Genomic DNA, 18,954 nt, shown 5'->3' on the forward strand with positions numbered 1-18,954 from the left:
GTGTGGCTGGTATTTGAAATAGATTGGTTCACACATTCTATTACTGTTGATGTGCTGAAATGACATCCATAGTCTTGGGTATTGTTGCAGTGGTAGGTCCTCAATTAAGCTAATCCGTTTGGAATGTACTGGTCAGGGCCTGATCCTGATGTAATTGAATTCAGTGGTGTTTTGGCATTGACTTCAATGGGAACAGGATCAGCACTTCTGTCCCAAGATGAATTGTTCTGTTTGAATTAGTTCCATCCATTTGCTTTCTTGCTTCTGTTTGCATTATATAACACCATTTCTGCAAGCCAAATATTTTGAAATATTCAAATAGGGGTTGCAACTGGTTTATTGATCTAGTATCATCAAGCATCTAGATATTTGTTAAGAGAAATAACAGCCTATTAGCTGAGCAAAATGTGTCGTACAATTTTATGTTTTTGTAAATTTGTTAATATTTTATATTTCGTCTTTGAAAATCAATGGTGAATAAGTTCTGTTTCAGTGAATAAAACTGGGGAATCTATGAGATTTCCATTTTTACAGGCAAATAATCATGAGTAACAGCACTCACTCTGGCAAAGGTTGCAGCAGCTGAGTTTGTTACAAGACTGATTTTGCTCATTCTTCTACAATCCACAAAAAAGTTATAGGATTCTCAAAACTAGTAAGTTAGGTTTGAAGCTTAGGCAGAAATTTGACATGAACTGAACAAGAGGTTCTTGAATCATGACACTCTAAAAATAGAAAGTGTTCACTAAAGTTCAAAACTCTAACCTCCTCTCTCCGCCCCCCCACCCTCCCCAACACGCATTGATTTAAGACAATAGACAGGAAAGATATACTTGTTAGATGGAAATTTTTTGGGATCTTGATGAGATCTAGGGCTGAGGACCAACGATTACTTTGTGAAAGTCTTAATTTAAAAAGTTATTTTGAATTTATAACGTTGCTTCAGAGTATCAGCTCCAGTGGTTAAAAATAGAGTCTTTACCTTTTTCCTGGCAGAGAGAGACTTCAAAATGAAAACCACTCAGCAGAGAGGCTTATCAGTGAGGAGAAAAGGAGAACTTTTCCACTAAAAGGCTTGTGAAAGAGGCCAGTAAGCCTTCCTAAGGCTCTCTGGGGTTCTCTCTTCCTGCAAACCCTCAGGAGATTCCCAAGACAAGGCAGGAGAATGCCCCTTTGATCTCCTCTTTCCCAGGCCCCCCTATTTTCATCCATCTCTCCTTCTTTGACATTCTTTGATGGTGTTCTGTGGCTTGCAGTTGCAGGACTGTCCTTTAACAAAATACATGGAGTGGAGAAGGCAGGTGTTTTTTCCCTCTGCCTTTTTCTCCTGCACTCCTGAGCTGCTTCTGAGCATGTCATCCCTCTCAAAAAATATTCATGTCTCTGTGGGGAGAAACATGTAGAGAACTGACCTCTGGCTTGAGAACGCGGGTATTACCAGAAACAGAAAGCTCCAGATGGGGATGTGGTGTTCAGCAGCGAATGTAGGAGGAGTAGGCAGGGAGAAGCACTAGCACTTCTATCCTTTCTCTAACCAATAGACATCCTGTGGTTTGCAGCAGCAGAACTCTTCTCTGGCAGACCAGGAGAATCCATTGGGTGGAGAAGTCAGGGAGGTACTCTTGCTTCCCCCACACTTTCTCCTGCATAGTTGAACTGTTCCTCAGCTTGACCTCTTTGCTCCTTTCAGCTTCCCCATTCCCCATGTATGGCCACCAAAATTCTGGCGTTAACAGGTGACCACAATCACAAACCCAATCTAAAGGGCTTTGGGGGCCCACACAAGTCTCTTAAAGCTTGCAGGAATTGTGGGACTATTGACGAGTCTCACAAAGCTTACTTAGAGGGTTGATTAACTTTACAAGGTGAACCTCAGCTCTGTGGATGAGATGGGAAAATTTCACACAAAAGGCAAAGCAGGCACACAGTGTTTCGAGTGCATATTATCTTTCAGGAACGGTAGTTTTAAAAAAATGAACAAACTAGTAAATGCAGAGTTCAGGTTGCATTTCTCAGGCAAGGCGCCTGAACTACCTTAACTCTGCTCTTGTAGTGATGCCCTGAGAAGTTAAACTCATGCTCCGTTATCCATCATACCAAAATGTTAAATTTCAGTTAGTAACCACAAAAAGTGGAGTGTCTTATTTATAGCTGTGTAATGGTACTGCTGCTTTATGGCTGTCCTTACAGTCATACACAGCAGGCACAAAGAAGTGTTAGAAATTTCTGTTACAAATAGCATACTGAAAGCAATCATGCCTGCCTTTACTAAGGGCCCTGCCCGGTAAGGAGCTGGAGGCATGTAGCACTTTGCAGAATCAAAAGTGTCAGTAGAGACAGAGTTAGTGTCTCCCTATGCAGACATCGCACTTAGTATGACAGGTATGTATGAAACAGATTATAAAACTAATGTGTGGTGTACATTTTTGATCCTCTAAATGCAAAGATGATGATAGGCATATCTATGAGGCAAGCTAAGTTAGTTGGGGTTGCTTGTTTGAGAAATGCAACCTTAACTCTGCATTTCCTGGGTTTCTAAGATTTGGGTTTCCAAAAATTTAATTAGTATTTTTGGAAGGTAATATGTGGTGAAACCGCTATGTACCTGCAACCTTAACTTCACCTTAATAAAATTTTGTGTGGCATGTAAGTTCATTTACTTAAAACGGTTAATATGGCAGATCGAATAACTGTGGCATTCCAACTAGCAGTGTTTTTATTTTCTTTAGTTTTAGCAATGTGACTGATTCAGCATGTTTGGACATTGGGTTGTTGAACAATATTCTCAAAAGAACAACATTCTGTAGGTTTCATTTTATCCCATTGATACAATTGTGACAAATATTATTTTTTCTGAAAAGTGGTTTTCTGTTTATCATCAATGATGTAATCAGTTCACAAATGTGGAAATTATTAACCTATTACATATAGTATGTATAGGATAAATTCTCTCTGAAGGCTGATGACTTGAAACAAAAGAAAACAAAACAAAGCAGAATGTTGCTGTACAAAATATCATTTGAGGGGAAGTAGGTAAAATATTTTGGTCAAGCAAGTTCTTTTGAGGCTTACTCTTGTTTAGACTTTCCCAAAGCCACCAGTTGCTTCTAGACCAATAAACTCTACCACGTTTATTATACAACAAATACATTTTTTCCCTAAAACTAGGTGTTTTTTTGGTTTGTGTTTTGTTAACTGGGTTCTTTTTTTATAACACATTGCACAGTGTAATGGCTTTTTTGTTGATTTGTGCTATCACTGTAAAACAAGGCATTTTCAGGGCTGTTATAAAGCTATATTTAGGGCTAGACATTTTGAAGAGGTAAAATTCTGTCTTCCACATTCCCTTGTGATCAACACAAGTGAGTATAACTCCCTCCGCCAGTAGATGGAGACAAGAAAAAACAAAACTCTTGTGCTATCACTTCCTCTTGAATGGAGAGTTGTCTGGCCGTCGCTGATCTTACAAGAAGTGGAGGCCTTTCAAGTTATCACGTGCTCATCACCTTCAGGCTTGTCTGCTACAGTGTGCTATGCTTGGGGATGAAAGTAAAGGCTGCTCTGATGTGGCTTATGCTCCGTGGGCTCCCTGTCCAGTACTGAATCCATTTCAAGTCCCTGGATTTAATTTTCAAAGGCCTCCGAATGGACTGGCTCTGAGGCTTCAGAGACTTCCTTTCTCTTTGGCCCACCACAACAGCTATGATCTGCAGAAATCCTGGAGGAGACAGTGCTCAGAGTTTTCAGGAGGAAGGGGATAAGGTTTCCTTTGTGGTGGGCTCTTTACAATGGAGTTTTCTTTCAACATAAATCACTGTAATCAGTACCTTCCTGGTGGATTGGAAAACTCGTATCTTTGCAGAAGTCTTCCCAGGATAACAGCTCTAAGGGATGATACAGCATCACTTCCAGAAGATACACAATCAAAAATATTCTAAAGCTTTATATTCTGTACCATCTAAAATCAAACCAAAAAGCCCACCAACAAAACTAAGCACTCAATAATAGCATCGTACAAACAGGGGTGGCGAATAGTCTTTCAGACTCATAGGTGCTTTTCGGAATTTTGTTGGTACCTCTTTGGATGAATGTGAACATAGAGGCCTTTTGCTCCAGAGTCCAGGATTCATTGGCCCTGTGAGCGGGTGTTAATTCTCACTTGTAGGAGTTTGACCTGCTGTATATCTTCCCTATACGTCTCACCATAGTCAGTCCTTCAGAAGAACATCCTGGTATTTCTGGACTGGCTCAGGAGGTGGTAGCACCGTAACTGGCTGGATCTCTTCTGTGATCACCCACTATGTCTCACTGTGGGTACAGTTCAGCATGGAGAATCCCTTGTTCTTGAGTTGGACCTGCATGAAGAGGGATTTATCTGAACCGCTTGATAAGTGTTCAGAAACAGATTAGGGCATATTTCATGCTTGATGCAAGGCCAGAAGATTTAAGTCCAGTTACTAGTGAAATTTCTTTGTTTTTGAAAGGCCTGGAATATTGGCTTTTGGGGTCCATGCCACTGTAATACTAAGAGGCAAAGTTAGAGCATTCTTCTATGATGCAGTGTTGAAGGTAATGCTTTTTAGGACAGCTGACAAGCTAAAATTGAGATTTATTTTTTTTCTCTGTCCCCATAATATCTGTATTTAGTGCCAAACGCCCTCTCACATGCACCATTAAAGAGGGGTGAACATTTCTTTTCAGTTTGCTTTTTTGTTAGGAGAGAACAAGTGTTGTAAGTCCTTTTGGCAGTATTCCCTGGATTAATTTTTCATCAGGACAAGGTGATAATTAAACTTGCTCTCAATTTCCTTCCAAGTTGGTTTTTCCCATCCACAAGGCTGTTCCTTCTCCTTATTCTGACTGGCCCCGTGAAACACTCGCTGTGAAGAGGGCTTTGTGTATCTTAAATATGTAGTGGTTAGAAAGTCAGATCAGTTGTGGTGTTGGTGGTGTTTTTGAGAGTCCCAGCCATAAAAGGCATAGCAATCTGCAAGCTTCAGCGTCTTGTGTGAGAGGAACCACTGACCAGGATAAAGCAGCTTTGTTTTCTGTGAAGACCTATTCCTTCAACATCATGTCTACCTCACTGACAGGAGAGGATGGGATTCTTCCCCTCCAGAACTGTGTAGAAAGCAGCCGGTTAAGCATATTTATATGCCATCTCAAATAATTCTGGACTTGATATTTTAGGCTTTGCTGCTGCCATCTTTGGTAGCCAGGTCCTGCTCACTGTAGTCCCTTACTCTATTTTTTGTAAGGTACTCACTTTTTTTCTTGTTATTGACGTTCCCACTTATCTGGGCTTTGTTGGCATACCATAAAGCTGTAAAATTGTAATTTTTTACCTGTTAGTGTGGTTTTTAAGCCCTCCTGTGCCAGCCCAGGTATCCCACACTTGTTCTTATTTTGTTGTTGGAGTTGAAACTGTTCTGAAGTTATTTTCCTATTGTAGTTTTAATCATTAAGCATTCTAAATTATTTGAGCAGGATCTGCCAGCCAGCCTCCTTTATAGGAGAAGTGGTGTCACAAGAGCACTGCTCTTTGTTCGTCCCCATCTGCTGGTAGGAGGAGATGTACCCACTTATCTGGTCTGGCATAGGAGGGCTTGGAGATTAACAGGTGAGAAGTTGCCATTAAACTGTCATCTTGATGAGCAATTTCTCTTGTAATACAATTTGTGAATAGAGATTGGGTAAATGGGAAATATTTTTTAATCTGTTATGAAACTCATTTGACAATGATAATGAAAAGAATTAGGAACATAGGATTTACTGTACCGGATGATCCTATTGGACGGTCTAGTCTGGTATTCTGCCTGCCTAATTTAAAATAAAAAGGAATTTGAATCTTTCACATGTCCTGCATCACTTGATTTTTTTTTTTTTAAAACACTTTCAAAGTTCATTACAAATATGGAGCTCTTACAAACACCCTGTGAAATAACAGGGTGGGTGAGTTAGTGTTATCTCTGTCTGGAGGGAAGGAAACTGAGACAAAGAGCTGAAGTGTCTTTTCCAACATCACACTGCAAATCGGTGGCAGAGTGGACTTGGAACTTAGTCATTTCAAGTACTTTGTTCAGTTTTCTAGACCATGCTGTTTCCTCTTAGTTCCATTAATTATCTAATTAAAAAAATTAACATTTTATAAATGTCCTTTTTCACATTTGCTTTAAAGTGCAGTTTCACTCTGAATGTAACTGTATAAATGGCATTGCATGGCTTCATGTTTTTCTTTCATGATTTCTATTTCAATTAGCCTCCATTTATAAGTAAAAAGTTTTGTTTTGTTTTTCCTCTGACCTGCAATACTTGTTCTCTTTAATTGGAATGTGAGACAAGCTGAGCTCTTTATTTCTGGTAGTGATGTGTGAGAAACAAACTTTCTACAGCCTGCAAAGGGGTTGTGCAGGTGTAACTGTTTGCAGTGTAGTAAATGAAGCACAAGAAGGAATAGAATCCAGCTTTCATTCTTAATTGTGTTGGCTCTGTTGTGCTAACAAGAGTGAAAAGCAGTAAAACCATGGTCTGCCACTAAAATCAGCAGATAGCAATGCAAGATATGAATGCACAAGAAGCAGATCTGAGTAAGACAATGCCATGTTTACAGTGATTTTGAAGTACAATTGCACTTTAAAAGTTTAGAGAAAGTTAGATTTTTTTTCTAGGTTTAGGATTTGTTTAGGCTTTGATATTTTCTGTCTAAAGTTAATGCCTTCATTTTAAGCCACGAAATGGGTATATTTTGAGTCTTTTTTTCCAAAATTAATTTGAAAATGTAATGGGAAAGCTCCTATAACATGAAAGTGACCTCATCAAGAACTTGCTCCTACTCTGGTTTGTGAACTGAATACACGTTGGTGATAATGAAACAGATGTTGATGTTGAAAATTCTATCATTGCAAAGCAGGTACAAAAGAGGAATCGGAACCCTGGGTGACATTGACTGGGGTTTGTATCATACTCTGCATGGTTGACCTTTTCTTATGAGAGGTTCCTGGAAAAGACAGGGGAGGATGAAACCGGAAGTAAGTAAAAGCCATTCTAGGTGTATAGAATGAGGCAGTTGGTATCGAACATCAGCTAACTTGTCTCTGTGTACACGTAAACTGCATGGCCTGCACCGATCGAAAGTTGACTGGAGAGGTAAACTTAGCCTCTGTCTACCCTTCCTTCCATCAGAGCACCTTGTTGTTAAACTCAACATTCAGTTGCATGGTTTTGAGGGATTGGTTTTGTTGCTTTGTATAGGTAAATATTTGGAAAACTATTCCTATTATACATGTTCAGGAATTTTTATGATTTAACTTCTTAACAACAGGAAATGTGGGGGGTTATGATGCATATGTCCTTGGTATGTGCCATAATTGCCTGTGTTGAGAGGCTAATAGTTTTTATTAAGAATATGTATATTCTAAGTCTCCTGGAAAAGGAAAACTTCTAATTCTGCTTATATTTGAAACCAAGGAAATATCTGTCTTCGTCTCTTCAAATCTGGGAAATATTTAGTACGTCAAACACAGAAAAAAAATAAAATAAAGAAAAAAGTGTTCCGTGAACTTACCACTGTTTTGAAACATAGGTAAAGTTGCTACAAAAATACTAGGCGTTGTATCTATTACCTACTGTGTGAGAATAAGTGCGTTATCAATACCAATGTGTAAACTTGTATATTAAGTCAAGCAATTTGCTGCTGTGATGGAAATGACTGACTTACTTGGGTCAGCGGGTGGGGCAAAAGAGAGATGATAGTTCACAGAATAACCTGTGAACTTTCACCCCTCTATATGGAAACTTGTTTCAGGGTCAAATCCTTGTAGCTGCCTTCTTGCCACGGTCAATGCCAGCCCTACTATTCACAACACTGCGGCCATCGAGGCCTAGGTACGTAAACATTTAAGGAGTTTTTAAAGTTCTTTACAAGAAAACAGATTTTTAAAAGTTCTATTTGATAAGCTTACAACATTTAACAACTATTATGTAATGATGATTTGAGATGATGATATTACAATTACTGCTGCTGAACTGTGTGGCTAAGTACCTTATTTTTGTTCATTTGTTTTTAAAGAAACGCCTGTATCTGTTCTATGTGGATTTTCAGAGTAAAATGTGTGTCTGCAACTGCTGCGTAATAAAGTGGGGAAGCATTATTCATATTTAAAATATGCCTAAACAGTATTTGAATGTCATTACTATATTTGCTTGTATTTTGTTCAATAACTAGGTACACTTGGCACAAATGTTGCTAGTTAAACAATTAACACTGCCTCCTTTCACAAGATAAGAAGAGATACATTGGAACCAAAGTAATGTGTTTAAAAATAAGCGTTGGTTATCATTTTATTACGTACACATGTTTGAAACAGGTCAATGTTCAAAATTGCCATTTTTGACTTAAAGGATCTCATTTAAAAATTTCTTAAGCTGTTTCTAGTTTGATATTTTGAACAAATTATGTGTCTAACTTGTATGTTGTGAACTCTGGATTATACAAGCCATGTAAATGTATGTAAAGCTAAGGTGTATTCACTTGAATTGATCAATGAAAGGTTGTTAGGAACATTTTTGGAAGCTCCCAGTTATTTTTTTTAAATCAAGTGCTAACTTTAGGACTTGTTTTACTTTTCTTTCTTTGGATAGGATCAGTTCTTAAGAGCAGCCCCTGTAACTGGAGGAATGGGAGCCCAACTGATGAGAAAAATGGGCTGGAGAGAAGGAGAGGGACTAGGAAAAAACAGAGAAGGAACTGTGGAGCCTATCCTAGTGGATTTTAAGACGGATCGAAAAGGTAAACTCTTTCTTTGAACCTTTTAAAACATTATAAAACTGATAATGGTTTTCTTTCTATTATAGCAAAGAATAGAACAGTCTTAGTATGTGGAAATTATTTTCACTGTAATACGTATATTACTATAAAAATATTACAATAAAAATAGTCGTATTGATACTGGCCCCTTACGCCCTAGTCTACATGCATTTAGGCATGAGCTTAACTTTAAAGCCATAAATACTCTTATATAAGTCTATGGGGCTCCTCTTCCATTTAAAGTTAGACACGTGCATAAGCATGTCTGCAGGATCAGGACCCTATTGTGGCTTAAATGAGCTGCCCAGATTACACAATTGGGTATTTTGCATATATATGCAAACTCAACAGCATTTTTATTTTACAATGTATGCTGAGGTATGCAGTGATTCAGAAAGGAAGTTTTTAAGCACTTAAAGTTAAAATTTTTAAATGTGCTGCAAAATTCCAATTGACTTCAATAGAGCCTGGATTTCACCTGCATTGTTTCATAATGTGCACTGGTAAACCAGATTAACATTGGCTTGTAGTTTAAGTAGAAAACCAAATATTTACCAGTTGTTCCTTAACCTTTTTGAGTTGTAATACATTACACAGATCACATTTAAGCTTACAGACATTTAAAGCAAAGTTCATTCAATCATAGTTTCAGTCAGAAAAGAAACAAAGGACATAAACTTAAACTCTGTAGGCCTGATTTTCATAGGTGCTGTTAAGTCAGTGAAAACTGCAGATGCTAAAAACCAGACCCTGACTGTCCACATAGAGATTTTCCAGTAGTGGAATGCTCTCCAAGTAACAATCACACACTGAAAATAAGGTGTTATAGTCAAGATTGTAAAAATTGTCTGTGTGGAGTCAGGAAATGGACTCTGAGGAGTCTCACTCTTCTGTTTTACAAGTATAAGAATGAGATCCTGTCTAAAGTTTATAGCTCCTTTAGCAGTCTACACAATGGCTTTATAACTGAGTGATGAAACAGTCCAAAAATATAGAAAAGGAAGCCATGAAAACAAATATGACTTTTTACATATAAAGTGGCTTAACCTGCTTTTTACAACTATTCATTTATGTCAGACATCTTGCCAGATTGAAGCTAGAGAGAGAGAGTTTGGAGAAGAATTAGTTGACAGATGTTCCAGGAAGAAAACTTCCTTGTTGAGCTGCAGCACAGCCTTTTCAGCAGCTCTGTCCTGTAAAGCTCTCATTGCTGATAACAGTTCCTTGAGTTTTATGTGGGTAATGTCACAGGCAGCGGGGAAAGAACTATATAGATTTATAAACTAAACTAAAATTCCTTCAAGGTCATTTCTCTTTTTCTGAGCAGCCTGCAGAAAGGGGTTATCTGATAGGCTCACAACCATGATTGGGAGTACTAACCTTATTGAGTGTCTGGGGATCTCTGTGTGGTATCTGATAACATTTCTTACATCTGTAGAGTTTGACATTCAATTCCAATGATTATTTATATAATCTTGAAGACCTGTACCAGGACCAGTGCCTTGTTGTGCTAAGCGCTGTACAGACAAGTAGGCAGATATGTTCACTGCCCCAAAGAGCGCACTGTTTAGTAAGATGGCCAGAGAGGTGGAGAAGAAGAGTACAGCATACAAGCAAAGTTATTAGTAAAACTGCTGGCATCCATCTTAGTGAGAAGAGCTCTGACCATGCATCTTCCCTTTCTTGGGGGTATAGGTTCACCGACAGATATTGATATCCTTGCAGTGATCCCTGAGTTGTTTTAATGTAATCCGTTTTTTCCTGTTTTGAGTTATAGCAGATAGACGATCCTTTCCAACAGGCTCCCTAAAAAAATCAAACCCAGATTGATAGGGAGAAGCGCTAAAGTTTTGCCAAACCAACATGGGTGCCTAATGTTAAGATCATGTACACTATAAAGAGGCAACTTGGGTTGTTAAAAATAGGTAGCTGAAGTGATTCTTGTACATGGGGAGGGCAATAAAGTGCATTGGAATGTACTGATGCTGTTATTTATAAAATGCCAAATCTATGCCAAGTGCTGTGCAAACCAATATGAAGAAGATGGAAGGGAAGGGTTGAGGACAGCCTTGACCAATGTGTGTGTACTGCTGAAAGCCAGACTGGAACTTTATCTAGAAGGGTTTAGTGTTCTGGCTAGAAAATTTAAATGGACAAAGTAATGTTCTTCCCTTCTTATAAAAGAAAACAATTTTTGAAATCTTGTCTAAAGTTATTCGAAAATAGTGAGTGTTTTGACTTCTGGGAACATACATCCAGGGACAGTCAATTAACTTTGTTCAGTAAAAGCTATTTTGGGAAACAGCAGCAAAGTGTGAATCCAGAGCTTGCCAGCCTTTCCCTTGGCTCTGCACCAGACCCAGCTACTCTCAGGCATGGCCTGAACAGCTTCCAGGCCTACAGCCACTAAGCTACTCTTTTGCTCTGCTGGCTGCCATTAAGCTGTGAGAGCTCCCTTCTCGGCAGCTGAAAGGTGTAAAAACACACTGCTTCAGTTAACAGTGGAAAGCAGAACATCATCTTCCCATTAGTTGGTACCTCTCAAGCTGCCAGATGTGAAACATAATGTTCTATAGGATCCCTCCCTTCACTGTAACCTCAGTTTTGTAATTATTTCTGATGTAAATAATTTTCAACAAGAAAAAGGAAGAAACATCAGAGTTGTTTGAATTTGGAGGTAACTTTAGGGCCATAATCCCTTAAAATAAACTGTTTGAAGTTCTGAGGGTGAAGGCGTGGTGGTAATGAGGAGGTTAGTTTAATTAAAAAAAAAAAAAAAAGTCCCCTTTACTCCCTTCATTCCCCAAAGCCAGGAGAGGAATCAAGTGAAGGTAAGAAACAAGAAAAATAAAGAGAGGATTGAAGGAAAAGGAGTTCAGAGCCATTGTCGTTCAAATGTTTTATTTTTACATGTATTTAAAAGTGTCACTCAAGAGGGAGTAAAGGCCTTTTTGAAAATAATGAGGGTAAAATGTTTTATTAAAGGAAAATAGTGGGTCATCACACACATTTCCTTATGCTATAGGCAGATTGTTTTATTTTACCCTTTACTATCTTGGGATTGGAAGGTTGGAGTGGAAGACATGGCTCATGAGAGGATGTCTTGTACAAAGTAATTAACAGAATGAAAGTTTGATAGCTACTGCCTCAGAACTATACAGAATGTTTTTTTTAATCACCTACTTATTTTTTCCTTCCTCCTGAGAACAGAAAATTGCAGCAGGTTAGGTTTTCCATGACTTTCAATGGGTGGGACTTGTGCTTCTACATCACTTAAGCAATTTTGATAATCCCACCCTGTATTTCTGCTATAGGCTTGGCCTATACTGAAAAGTTATATCAGCTTTGCTCTGTCAGTTAGGGGTTTGGAAAAAAATCACACTTCTGATTGACAAAGCTACACTGACAAAACCCCATTGTAGATGCAGCTTTATCAACAGATGAGTGCTTCTGTCAAGGTAGCTAATGTCATTCAGGGAAGTGGTGTTCCTGCACTGACAGAAAAACTCCTTCTGCAGTGTAAACTGCATCTGCACTGGCCTATACCAGCATAGTCTCTATAATGTAGACACAGCCACAGACAATACTTAAGGCTAAGGTTTTGTCATTTTATTTTTAATAAAAGTCACAGGTCATGGGCTCAATGCAAAAATCATGTTTATAGCATTAGAAAGTAATACAAGATATAAACATGGTCCATATTTTGTTTAGGCCTTGTTGCAGTGGGAGAAAAGACACAAAAGAGATCGGGACATTTTAGTGTAATGAAGGATCTTTCAGGTAAGGCCTTTTTTAAACTCCTTTAAAATATCTAATTTAAGGTAACTTGTTTAGGAGTGACAGTGGAATTAATATAGAAATAAAATATGTTGATATATTTAAGGTAAACATCCAGTTTCTGCATTGATGGAGATATGTAATAAAAGAAGATGGTCACCACCTGTATTCGTATTGGTGGATGATAGTGGGCCTGATCATCGCAAACATTTTATCTTCAAGGTAAGCTTGAATTCCCTTTTCTGACATGTCTAGTACTCGGTTAGAAATGATAAATCTAGTATTATTTCATTTTTTTGTATTCTAGTAGTGCCCCCAATGTGCTGGGCACGGTCCAAACACCCAGGAATACAAAGTCCTTATTCTAAAGAGCTTACAATGTAACCCCAGAACCTGCAAACACTTATGCACGTTTGTAACTGTGAAGAGGCCAGAAGCCATTCTTCCCACTACTTATTTAAACGAGTTAAACCAATTTGGGGTCAAATCCTACCTGCCATAGTCCCATGAATAAGCTTTAGTGGAACGGCCCTTGTGAATAAATTGAGCAGGATTTAACCCTTTTTTTATTCTTTAGTCAGTTTAGTCCAGCTTCCTCTCTTTCCACATGAATCTTGCATTAATGTTTGCCACATAAAATGACTGCTCTTCTGCTAAAGAACTGACAGAGAGAAATAGATCACAAAAACGTATTAGTGACTTCTCCCCCTCGCTGGGAGAAAAATTCTCAAGTGTTGTGGAAATGATCACTGCAGTTTTACAGGAGTCCAGGCCATAACATCTTGTCCTATACTTAATTTCAAAGGTTTGCATATAGAAAGAATAAATTCAGGCATACACTTTTTCTGCCTTAATGGTAGTTTCTTACCAATTATTTTAATTTATCAAGCTAAACCTGGACTCTGTAAAGTATTAGGTTCAGAAATGTAGGTTTAAAATACTGCCTATCTGGCTTCTAAAATGGTCTTGGAATAAATTAGTAGTTTTAACAAAACAAGAGTTCTCGTGCTGCTCCATGAAGTTTGCTAAACACTGAGTCTGTTGTTGTCCCAAAGGAGCAGATTCCAGAACAGTGGGCCCACCACTGAGCATGCATTGCTGTTAATCCCAGGGTTCAGTCACAAGACGCAAAAGCAAACCAGCAGCCCACAACTGCCTGGAGGGGCTGAAGGGAGAAAGACAGTCGCTCGGCTACTATTAGGTTCCCACCTTAGTCTTATTTAATAGATCTTTATTAAATACATTAACTAGCAGCCTGACTTGCTTTGGAGCAGGCACTGGTTGTACAGTGCCTAGTACAATTGCACCCCATTCTTAGTTGTTCCTCAGGTACTACTGTAATAAACACAATTAATAATAATAGACATCAAATACTCATCCCCTTTGAGGCAAGCGGTTCCTTTCTGTATTGTGAGGGAGCTTCTGAGTCCTTTTCAAAGGTAGGCTCAAGTAGCGTTGGCTGATACGATGGTAAAAACACCAGAGCCCTGTGAGTGCAACAGCTTTCACTGGTGGAGCTGTAATAGTGCTAAATTACAACAGAAGTTTGCTATGTAGAATCCCATTTGCTGTTGGAGATGCAGCCACAGTGTACCTGGTATAACATGCTCTGCACAAAAAGGGCGGGGGGAGAGTTAGGTGGGGCAGGGTTTTTTAAAATACTTGGATCTTTGCATGCGATGTAGTTGTTGCCATGTCAGTCCCAGGATATTAGAGAGAGAAGGTAGGTGAGGTCATATTTTTTTTTTAGACCTGAAGAGCTTTCACCAATAGAAGTCGGTCCAATAAAAGGTATTAGTTGGCCCTTAGACAACATATTAGGAAAATGTCAATCAATGTCTTGTATATTTAGATAAGCTCTTTTGGGCAGGAACTCTTACTTTGTGTTTGCAGTGAGGCTCTGACCCTGAGTGCGGCCTTGGTGTTACTAGAACATAAATATGAATTTACTACATCTGAATTATACCCATATCTAAAATGAGACAGAAAGGGAAGTGAAGACACAATTTCAAGATGCAAAGTGTGCCACCATGAGAGAAAAATGTAGAGAATGGGGGAAACTTAATGAGTGTTTTTGTACTTTGAATAATAGTGAAGAGCTCACGAATTGATGTTTTTGAGGAATATTAATTTCCTCAGCCCCATAGTTTGTGCTTGCTTGTCTTTCAGCATTTAAATCCAACGGAGGAGTTCATAAATATAATAGGGACTTGAGTGAGGATATGCATACATGTTGCAGGTAGATTTTGCCTACCTTTAATAGAAAGTTTGCATATCACTTTCTGGCTCTTGTAAACAAACTTTTCCAGTACTAGTAACAAACAGCTGGTTAAATCTCTTGTATTGTACATTTTTTTCTCTTAAACAGGTGATGGTCAATGGGCATGAATACAGGCCTAGCTTTCCCAGCCTTAATAAGAAGCATGCTAAAGCCACAGCAGCAACTGCGGCTCTCCAAGCAATGGGACTTGTACCAAAGGAGAGCATGCCCAATGCCACCATCTTCAGGAGTGCCTCACACCGCTAGATATTGTTTTTTATATTGACATTATTTCAGATAATTTTATTCTGCACAAGAAAGGTATTTCTCCGTTTCATGTTGTAAATACATTGGTGATTCCCACATTGTAAAAACTGTACAGACACCTTCAGGATTTTCTTTTGTACCATCAAAAATGTATTTAAATCATACTTAGTTTTTGGTATGTTTATATTGTTTACATTAGTGATGTAATTATTTCTTAAATGACTAAATTCAACAGGCAGACTCTGGAGGGCATCAGTAATCTAAACCCTTGTTTTAAAACTCATGCAATTTCTCTTCAATATGGAATGTTAACACTTTCATACTCTTTTGTACTATAATGCAGTTTTCCCTGGTCTTGGTAAAGCTACTGTTGTAGTACTTTTGCCTATAGCCAGTACAAGGCTGCACAGCTTATCATAGTCTAGAAAAAGGCTGGTATGTACTGCTGGACAGATACTGGGCCAGTAATGTTACCCCCTCCAAGGAGGTAGGTAAATTGTGGCACTGTTGTACAATGCTAACATTACCACTTCTGTCTTGTTTGGGGTTTAAGTCAATGGTGTACTGCAACTGGCCATATTGCTTACTTTTTAAAACTAAAAAGAATAGGCAAATGACCTCGCTTAAATGGGAGGGAAGAAAGTCCAGCGATGAAATTGATGAGAATTGCAGTGTAAAAGCGTCTCTCCCCTGCATGTTCTGGTAAGGAGATATGAAATTGTCTATTCCAATCTCAAATTAACACACTGCCTGATGTTGATTGTATGAATTTGTGGTTAATGTGAATTTTAAACTATAACAAATCTACAACTGGATGGGGGGGTAAAATGATGCTTCAATTGTTGTACCCAGCTCAGTCAATAAAGCCGCACAAGTTCATAATCTTAAATCATTGGTCAGTAAACAGTAATTAAGATCTGTGCCAAAGCAGTAATTTAGAGAGTATGTATCAAGGGGGCAGCAATAGTGAAATGTTTTCAGTTGTTTATAAAGTTACCAAGCTAATTTTTGGCCTCATGTTTTCTGTGCTTGTACTCATCACAGGATGAGGGTTTTGTTAAGTTTGATTCAAAGTTTTGGCAGTTTTTGATGATGAAAGTAGGTGGGGAAAATAGGCAGTCTGTTTTTCTCTCTTTTTAAAAATAGCTCTAACTTGGTGACAGTAGTGGGTTTGCAAATTTGCAGTGGGGGAAAATAGTTCTCATGTCATACTTTGCTGAGTTATAAATCTTAGAAATGGCCACTTGCGCATGCCTAGTAGTTTGTATACTTAGTTATTTCTTTAAAAAAAAATTTCCCCCTCAAAGCTTGTATCCTGTCAACTGCACACAAGTCCACAAATTCACAGAGACATAATAGAGCTCCTCTTAATGCATCAAGCTGTCCTTTGGCTTGAGGGGAAGGAGCTTTGCATTAGGAGCCAGAAGATGAATTCTAGTCCCATTTCTTCCATGGATTAATGTCAATTCTTTATCCTTTTCACCCTTTTTTATTGAACAACTTATCAGTGTCCCATTTTATAGATAGTGACTGAAAGCCAGAGGTGTAGTATAAAGTCACTTTTGTCAAAGCTGGGAATAGAACCTAGCTGTCTAATATGGCAGATGAGTTCCATCCATACTTGTCTGTCCGCAAAAATATATAAAATCTGTGCTTCGCTAGGCTATTTGTGAATTGGGATTATTCCTCCATAACCATATGTACAAAGTGCATTGACAAATACTATAAAGCACTGTTTAAAAATAAAAAAGTAGCATGCAAGAGTCCCATCTCTGTCCCCTGCTCTCAGTTCACACTCCAAGCCCAGAAGCCATATATCCAGTACTCTACTGCCCTCTAAAAATAGTGGCACAAAGGGTTGTTGCTTTTTAAATTCTAGTTGAAAAATAAAAAAACCTGTGTTCAAAGACCATTCATGTTCCAAAGTGAGGCACTCAAATAGGAAATGCTTGAATTAAAGATGCACAGGTAAACTTAAGTACCTAATCATGCTTCCTCCTTCCCCACTAGGCCCCTGACCTCATTAAGTGAATGAAGCTGATTCTTGGACCCCTGCTTCATTTGCTGCAGAAGTTAAGTCTGTAGTGAAAGTAGACTGGAAGATTGTGGGAGGTGGCCACTAAATGCATGTTCATGTTTGTCTAGTTGTCCACTTGATACTCATAAGGGAGTGTTTTTTCAGAAGTGCTCAGCACTGTTCCAGCTGTAGTCAATTAGAGCTGTGGATATACAATACCTGTGAAAAATCATGCCCTAGTTCAGGACGATGAGCATCAGTTGGTTCCAAGATGATCTTCACACCAAGCAGGGCTAGAAATGGTTCAATGAAAACTTGTACTCTACTATAATGTGCAAAGGAACACTCCAATATAAGAGTATTCAAATTCACAAGCCACAACTCTATCCCTTTTGCCTAACACAGAAAGCGAACCCTTTCACAAGAGCTGGTTTAGGTTAAATAGTTCCATACAAAAGACTTAAAGGAATAAGGTTACAGTAGAAAGCACTGCAAAAGTAGACACTAGAATTAAGGTAACCTGTGCAAGATTAGTCCTGCCTAAAAGGTGGAGAAAATTAATATTGATGATAGCAAGTCCTCTACACCCAGGGAAGACTTGACACTCCTGATTTTAAAGTTTAAAACCTCTGCTTGTTTTAACAACCCATTCAGGCATTTATGCATAAAATGGCAAAAAGCGTCACCTCTTTTAAAGTAACTTTAAAACAACTACAATAGTTTAATTTGTTGAAAGTCACATAGAGACCTGTGCCTGAAATGCATCCCATTTGTTTAACTCATTTTACCATCAAATTTTCTCATCTAAGTAGCATAGTAAGTAAAGGAGAACACTTTATTAGAATTAAAGATTAGTGATGTGAGTGTAGTGGTAGACCACACCAGCCTAGATGGGTTGAGGTAACAATTACACAAAGCTAAAATCCAAGAGCTACAGTAACTTCTACTTGACTTTCCAACTTTCATGGGGCAGCTTCTTCAGTGTTCTACATACTGATCTTAAGAACTCATGATCTATACTGTGTAGTAAAAAGCATTCTACAGCTCTCCAAGGATCTGTGTCAGTTTCTTAGTTACTTTCAGCTAAAGTTGGGACATGTGGATTGTCTATTGGAGGACAATAGCCACTATTTACATAAACCTAGAGCACATACTCGGACCTAGGTGGTTTAGAACCCAAATTAGCAATCAGCATTACCCAAAAGTCTCAATAGTGTGAATTCATTGTTCCATTTACTATAGTACTATATATTAATGTTTAAACAGTATGAGAGGGGAAAGTCATTTTGCTGTGAACACAACAAGGAGTCTGGTGGCACCTTAAAGACTAACAGATTTATTTGGGCATAAGCTTTCATGGATAAAAAGCCTCTGAAGAAGTGAGGTTTTTTACCTATGAAAGCTTATGCCCAAATAAATCTGTTAGTCTGTAAGGTGCCACCGGACTCCTTGTTGTTTTTGTGGATACAGATTAACATGGCTACCCCCTGACACTTGGCTGTGAGGAAAACAAACTGAATAAGTATTTCATCAACTATAACTGGTTAATATAGTAAAAACATCCTGATTGGTTAATAATTAAATCAGTGTTTTACTATCACCTGCTGCAGGAAACAGGTTAAAGTCACTTGTGGCTTGTCAGCCTCAGTTATCACTAATAGAGTGCTTTTCATTGTTGAATCCTCTCAAAATGTACTATTAAAAGTGACAAATTACAAATTACCTGTCAAGTGAACAGGTAAATCTGTATTCTGCCAAAGCTCAACTACTACATAATGAAACAGCAGATTGATATTTAGATTCTGTTGCAGGTATTGTAATAAATAG

The 18,954-nt window shown here is 38.3% G+C and overlaps 1 protein-coding gene across 7 annotated transcripts in view; it reads left to right on the top strand.

Moving 5' to 3' along the window:
- SON (SON DNA and RNA binding protein) overlaps nucleotides 1–15,999 on the top strand; it is a 59,572-nt gene extending 43,573 nt beyond the window's left edge. For 6 of the 7 annotated variants that reach the window (XM_045002364.1, XM_045002363.1, XM_045002367.1 and 3 more), the window contains 4 exons: nucleotides 8,641–8,788; nucleotides 12,518–12,586; nucleotides 12,690–12,805; nucleotides 14,952–15,999. In XM_045002364.1, coding sequence (XP_044858299.1) covers nucleotides 8,641–8,788; nucleotides 12,518–12,586; nucleotides 12,690–12,805; nucleotides 14,952–15,110 — 492 coding nt within the window. In that variant the 3' untranslated portion in view covers nucleotides 15,111–15,999. Of the gene's footprint in view, nucleotides 1–7,804; nucleotides 7,885–8,640; nucleotides 8,789–12,517; nucleotides 12,587–12,689; nucleotides 12,806–14,951 lie in introns of those variants that run through there. The other variant, XM_045002369.1, reaches the window with a different exon arrangement.
- Nucleotides 16,000–18,954: the final 2,955 nt, after the last annotated feature.

Source organism: Mauremys mutica, chromosome 1 (genome assembly GCF_020497125.1).
Source record: "Mauremys mutica isolate MM-2020 ecotype Southern chromosome 1, ASM2049712v1, whole genome shotgun sequence".
NCBI lineage: Eukaryota > Metazoa > Chordata > Testudines > Geoemydidae > Mauremys > Mauremys mutica.